The sequence below is a fragment of the Acinonyx jubatus genome, chromosome A2 (assembly GCF_027475565.1).
Source record: "Acinonyx jubatus isolate Ajub_Pintada_27869175 chromosome A2, VMU_Ajub_asm_v1.0, whole genome shotgun sequence".
Classification (NCBI taxonomy): domain Eukaryota; kingdom Metazoa; phylum Chordata; class Mammalia; order Carnivora; family Felidae; genus Acinonyx; species Acinonyx jubatus.
Window position 1 is genome coordinate 112608740 of NC_069383.1, and position 4920 is coordinate 112613659.

A 4920-nucleotide genomic window follows, 5' to 3' on the forward strand; every position below is an offset into this window, starting at 1 on the left:
TCCTTCTACCACAATGTCCAGCCCCACCTCACATGCTGGGTCCTCTGCCTGCAGCATCCTTCCCCTCAGCTGTCTCCTGCTCATCCTTTAAGACCAAAAGCTGCCTCCTCCAGGAAGCAGTCCCAGATATCAGGCTGGGTTTAACACCTTTTCTGTGCCTCCACAGGCCTTGAACCCTTTACATTGTACAACCTGTCTCCCTTCAGGGCAGGAGTTCCTACCTGGGCCCAAGCCCCAGATGGCCAAATCCTTGGACTTCAGCCTCTCCTCACACCAATTTGTGAGGGGAAAAACACCTTTATTGATAAATAGGTTACAATGAAATAAATAGAGTAATGATTTTTTGGGAAATAAAAACTTGAGCAGAATCTCAGTCTCTCTCCACCCCAGCTCTAGCTTTCAGCTTCTGTTTTCTTACTGGCCAGTTTGGACGATGAGGCCTTGGTGGGCATGCCGGGCTTTCTCGGGCCCTTGGGGGCCCCCGTCTTCCTGGCCAGGGGTGCAGGCACTGTCTTAGACCCACTGGCCCTAGGAGGAGCAGTGGCCTTGGCTTTGGGCCCCACCTTGGCCCCACAGGCAACAACTTCTTTAAGGACCTTGTTTTCTTTCTTTCTGGCTGGAGAAGCAGCACTATTCTTGTTCTATAAGAAAGCAAACCAGGGGCAAGATGACAGAGCCGGGCAGAGTTCACACATAGCTCAGAACCCACGAGAATAGGGCTGAAATCCCAGCTCCGGGTGGCTTTAGACAAGGGACCCTGCCTCTCTAAGCCTGTCTCTTAGTTGTGAAGTGGGGAGAATGATCCTCAGGGCACTAGAGGGCCGGACAAAAGTCAGTGAACTGGGCTTTGTACAAAAGCAAATTACCCCCTGCCCCACGGTCCCTTCCAGTGGGACACCCATGCTCTGGCCTGCTCAGCGCGGAGACCCAGACCAGGGGAGTCATGCAGGCACCTTACCTTGGGGACCGTTGATTTTGAATTCTGACTCCCAGCTTTTGTTTTCCTGTGGGCCTCACCATCTGTCAGAGAGTGAGGGAGGGAATGTGGGAAGGACCCCTTTCAGGAGGAGCTGCTGGTGGGCAGAAGGTTCAGAGACCCCTGTCCTCACCTTGTCACTCACAGGCTCTGTGACCTGGGGCAAATTGTTTCACCACTCTGAGCCTGGGTGCTCTAGTCTGCAAACTAGGGATAACAACATCTCTCACGGGTTGGCAGGGTGGGTGGGGGGAGGGTGCGGCGGGATTGACTGGACTGTGGAAGACCATCCCTCACCCTCAGCAAGGCACCAAGCAGACACCCCCTACTCTGCACTCACTCACAATAAAGACCCCTGACAGGTCTTTATTAGCCTCTAGTCTTATACTGTCTTCCACATGGCAGCTGTGAAACATTTTTAAAAATACCCTGGGAGTGCCTGGGTGGCTCAGTCAGTTGAGTGTCCAATTTCTGCTCAGGTCATGATCTCACAGTTCATGAGTTCGAGCCCCACGTTGGGCTCTGTGCTGACAGCTCAGAGCCTGGAGCCTGCTTTGGATTCTGTGTCTCCCTCACTGTCTGCCCCTCCCCCGCTTACACTCTTTCTCTCTCAACAATAAACGTTAAAAAAAATTTTTTTAAATATACACATACATACATATGTACATAAATAAAACAATACCCTGTACCTACCCTAGCTGTTCCCCAAAGTCCTTCCATGGCTATTGCTTGTCCTCCAGATACAGTCCGGACTCCCAGCTGCCCTTCACAGTCTTTCCCTTCTGCTTCTCATGCTGCACATCGAACTATATGCACTTCTTCAAAAGCTCTACCCTCTTCATGCCTCTGGGCCTTTGCGCAGCCTGTTGTCCTCCCTGGGACACCTCCTCCAGGAAGCTTCCCCTGATTCCTCTCAGAGGAGTCAGGCTCCTCCTCTCTCTGGGTTCTTCCTTCCCTAAGCCTACCCTCCACAGCTACCATGGGTTCTCCAACTCTCCAGGTCAAGACAAGCACTCAGGCACATTTACTAGATAAGGAATCCCCTCCCCAGAGCAGGCCTCTCCCTCCGTCCTACCTCACATCCAATGGCTGTCACAAATCCCTGTGCCCAGGCCCTCCTCTCACCCCACTCACACACTTACCTTGGTTGCTCCTTCTGCCTTTGACCTTTGACTTTCCTCTTGGGCCAGTGGCACTGGGAAGGTCCTGCGTGGCCTTGTCTGGCTGTTGGGAGGCCTTCTTGGCCTCACTCAGTCTTGCCTCTTGGTCTTTGGTCTGGCTGCCCTTCTTGGGAGCCTTCTCCTTGGCTGCATCCAGTTTGGTAGGACCTGTCCTCGCCTCTCTTGGCTTCTTGGGTCCCCTTTTCACCTCGCCTGGGTTGGGAGGGTCCTTCTTTGCCTCCCTTGGTTTTTTGGGACCCTTCTCCTTGGCCTCACCGGGTTTCCTGGGGGCTGTCATGGCGGATGTCTTCCTAGATTGGGCTTTCCTTTTGTGCTTGGGAACTAACTGGTAGAGGAGAGAGTGGGGTAGAATGGAGAGCAGGAGGTCTCAGGGTCTCATACCCCTACATCCCACATGAGGCTCAGAGAGAACGCCTGGTTCCAAAAGAGGGAGGGGGCAGAGAAGGTGGTCAGGGGCATGGGGAGCAGGACCACGGCCAAAATGCCTGAGGCTGAAGACACATTCTATCCCTGCACTGCTCTTCCAGGGAGGGGTGTGGCCATTTAGGAGCTGGGGGACCTGAGTCTCCTAGACCCACCTTAGGCTCTCTTCCCTCCTGCCCAGGTGGGTGTCAGGAGGGTGCAGGCGGGCTCCCCTACCCTGCACCTGAAGTCTCAAAGCCAGGCTCCTGGGAGTAAATCGCACAGCACCGACCAGGAGCCCGGACTCTAGTCCTCTGAGATGCTAATTCATGAATCTCCCATCCATGACCTCCCAACCCACACATTTTCCCATCTCTGTGGCTCTGACTCTCCTTCCTGTCCCCCACCTCATGCCTCACACCTCCATGCCTCCCTGCCACTTCCTTTCTCCCCCTTGGGTGGACCTTCCAAGTCTGATAGCTCAGAGTTCCTAACTTCCTGTGCAACTCAGGAAGTCTTCTCTTTTCCCACTGGCCTCAGTCTTCCCATCTTTACAATGGGGCCTTCAGGGAGTGAGTGACCAGTAGGCAGTTGGGGAGGCTCTTGGCAAACAGGTGGTCTCTGTCCTTCTAGAGCCTGCCTCTAAGGACATTCCTCCCTTTGCCCCCCAAATCTTATGGCTCCCCATTACCGTGAAGACCAGAAACAAATCCCCTCTCAGCATACATACATTTCTAACTACATGACACACCAGGCTTCCTTCCCTGCCTCCTCCCCTCCCTCAGCCCACTTCCCTGACTAGCTCCCAGGCCCTGCAGCCTAACCCAGCCACATGCAACCCCAGTGCCCCTGTATTGCTCCCCTTCCCCATACCCTATGCACCTGGCCTTGGCATGGCTTGTATCCAAGCTCTGACCTCCACACAGGAGTTCTATGAGGGACTTCCTGTCCTCAGCCACCTACAGGGACTGGAACATGGTATGCTGAGAAAATTCCACAGTGTTCTACAGTTACTGTTAGAGCAACTGCCACGTGCTGGGGCCCAGCAATGATAAGACAGACCCCATATCTGGGTCCCTGAGATTTTCCTGGTGGCACCATGCTGGGGCTTGATTTTATGCCAGATCTGCCCTCAGCTCTGGGTGTGCCTGGATGGCCCCCCTCTGGGACCCTCCCCTTTGAAAGAGGAGGATGTGATGGCCCAGGGAGGTGCCAGCCCTGGTTTGGAGACCTGGGGTTTGGAGCCAGTGAGCATGGGGAACACACCCAACAGTGACCTTCTAGAGCCCATGGTTGGGTGTGCCTCGTCCGTGGTGAAGAATTCCAGGAAGGGGCTCTTCCAAGGACCCAGAAATGAACACGGCTGAGACGGTCCCTTGTCACTGAACACACCTGACGGGGAATGAAGGTGGACACAGCAGGGACTGAGGCCCTGTGGGGGTCTTAGATGGGGCAGGGCCCTAGCCTTCCTGGAGGAGAAGGTACCTCTGAGAAGACACAGGAAAAACACAGAAGACAGGAGGAGAAAGGCCTCTTGGCAGGGGAACAGCACACAGAGGCCAGGGAGGAGGAGCTGGGACTGAAGCTCAGACCCTGGGGCCCAGCTCCCCCACACTGTGACCTCCCTCAACCCCGTTCCCCAGCCCAAGCAGGCTCACTTTGAAGCTGCCAGTGGCCCCCCTGGCCTTGGAGTTGGTGGGCCTGACCAGGAGGCCACGGTGCATGCCGGTGGCCAGGGCCTGCTTCAGCAGGTACTTGAGCCGGAGGACATCCACCGTTGGGTACTTCTGCAGGATGTAAACCTTGATGGCCGCCACCGAGGTGCCCCGGCGCTGCTCTCCGGCCTGCAGCGCCTCCAGAACCATGCGCAGCACGGGAGGGTGACGGCGTGGCCCTCGGATGCCACTATGGCTCGGGCCTACGGATGGATGGCAGGGCGTCACCCAGAGCCCAGGCCACCCTCGGTCCCAATCAGTAACACACATGCCTGGCAGAGCACCTGCCAGGCACCAGCCAGGCCCCGCAGTGGGTGGGCAAGGGACCTGGGGGATCAAAGGCAGCCCTAGTCAGCACTACTGCCCACCGGCCAGTGAGCCTTGAGGGCAGGGAGTGCTACTCATCTGGACACTGTCTCCCAGTGACTGACATAGGGCTGGGCACACACCAGGAGCTCCATAAAGATTCACTGAAAGAATTAAATAGTCCTTTTAGAAAACAAAATCCTTTTAGAAAACCAAAGCTTTGCACAGCTGAGGAAAGCATCACAGAATGAGAAGGCAGCCTACTGGAAGGGAGAAGATATTTGCAAATGATATACCTGACAAAGGGTTAATATCCAAAATATATAAAGAACTCCTACAG

At 55.2% G+C, this 4920-nt stretch overlaps 1 protein-coding gene across 1 annotated transcript; it reads right to left on the reverse strand.

Moving 5' to 3' along the window:
- Positions 1 to 277: 277 nt before the first annotated feature.
- On the reverse strand, positions 278 to 4716 carry LOC106977125 (histone H1.8). Its single transcript, XM_027042704.2, has 4 exons — positions 4218 to 4716; positions 2119 to 2482; positions 959 to 1020; positions 278 to 641 (listed from the first exon to the last, which is right to left on the reverse strand). The coding sequence occupies exons 1-4, from the start codon at positions 4542 to 4544 to the stop codon at positions 393 to 395; spliced, it is 1002 nt and encodes a 333-aa protein (XP_026898505.1). The 5' UTR covers positions 4545 to 4716; the 3' UTR covers positions 278 to 392.
- Positions 4717 to 4920: the final 204 nt, after the last annotated feature.

Coding starts and splice junctions, on each gene's coding strand:
- LOC106977125 (XM_027042704.2), bottom strand. CDS start 4,544: ATGTGTGTTACTGATTGGGACCGAGGGTGGCCTGGGCTCTGGGTGACG. Junction 1,021..2,118: donor AGGCAGAAGGAGCAACCAAG/GTAAGTGTGTGA, acceptor ACTCTCTGACAG/ATGGTGAGGCCCACAGGAAA. Junction 642..958: donor CAAAATCAACGGTCCCCAAG/GTAAGGTGCCTG, acceptor GCTTTCTTATAG/AACAAGAATAGTGCTGCTTC.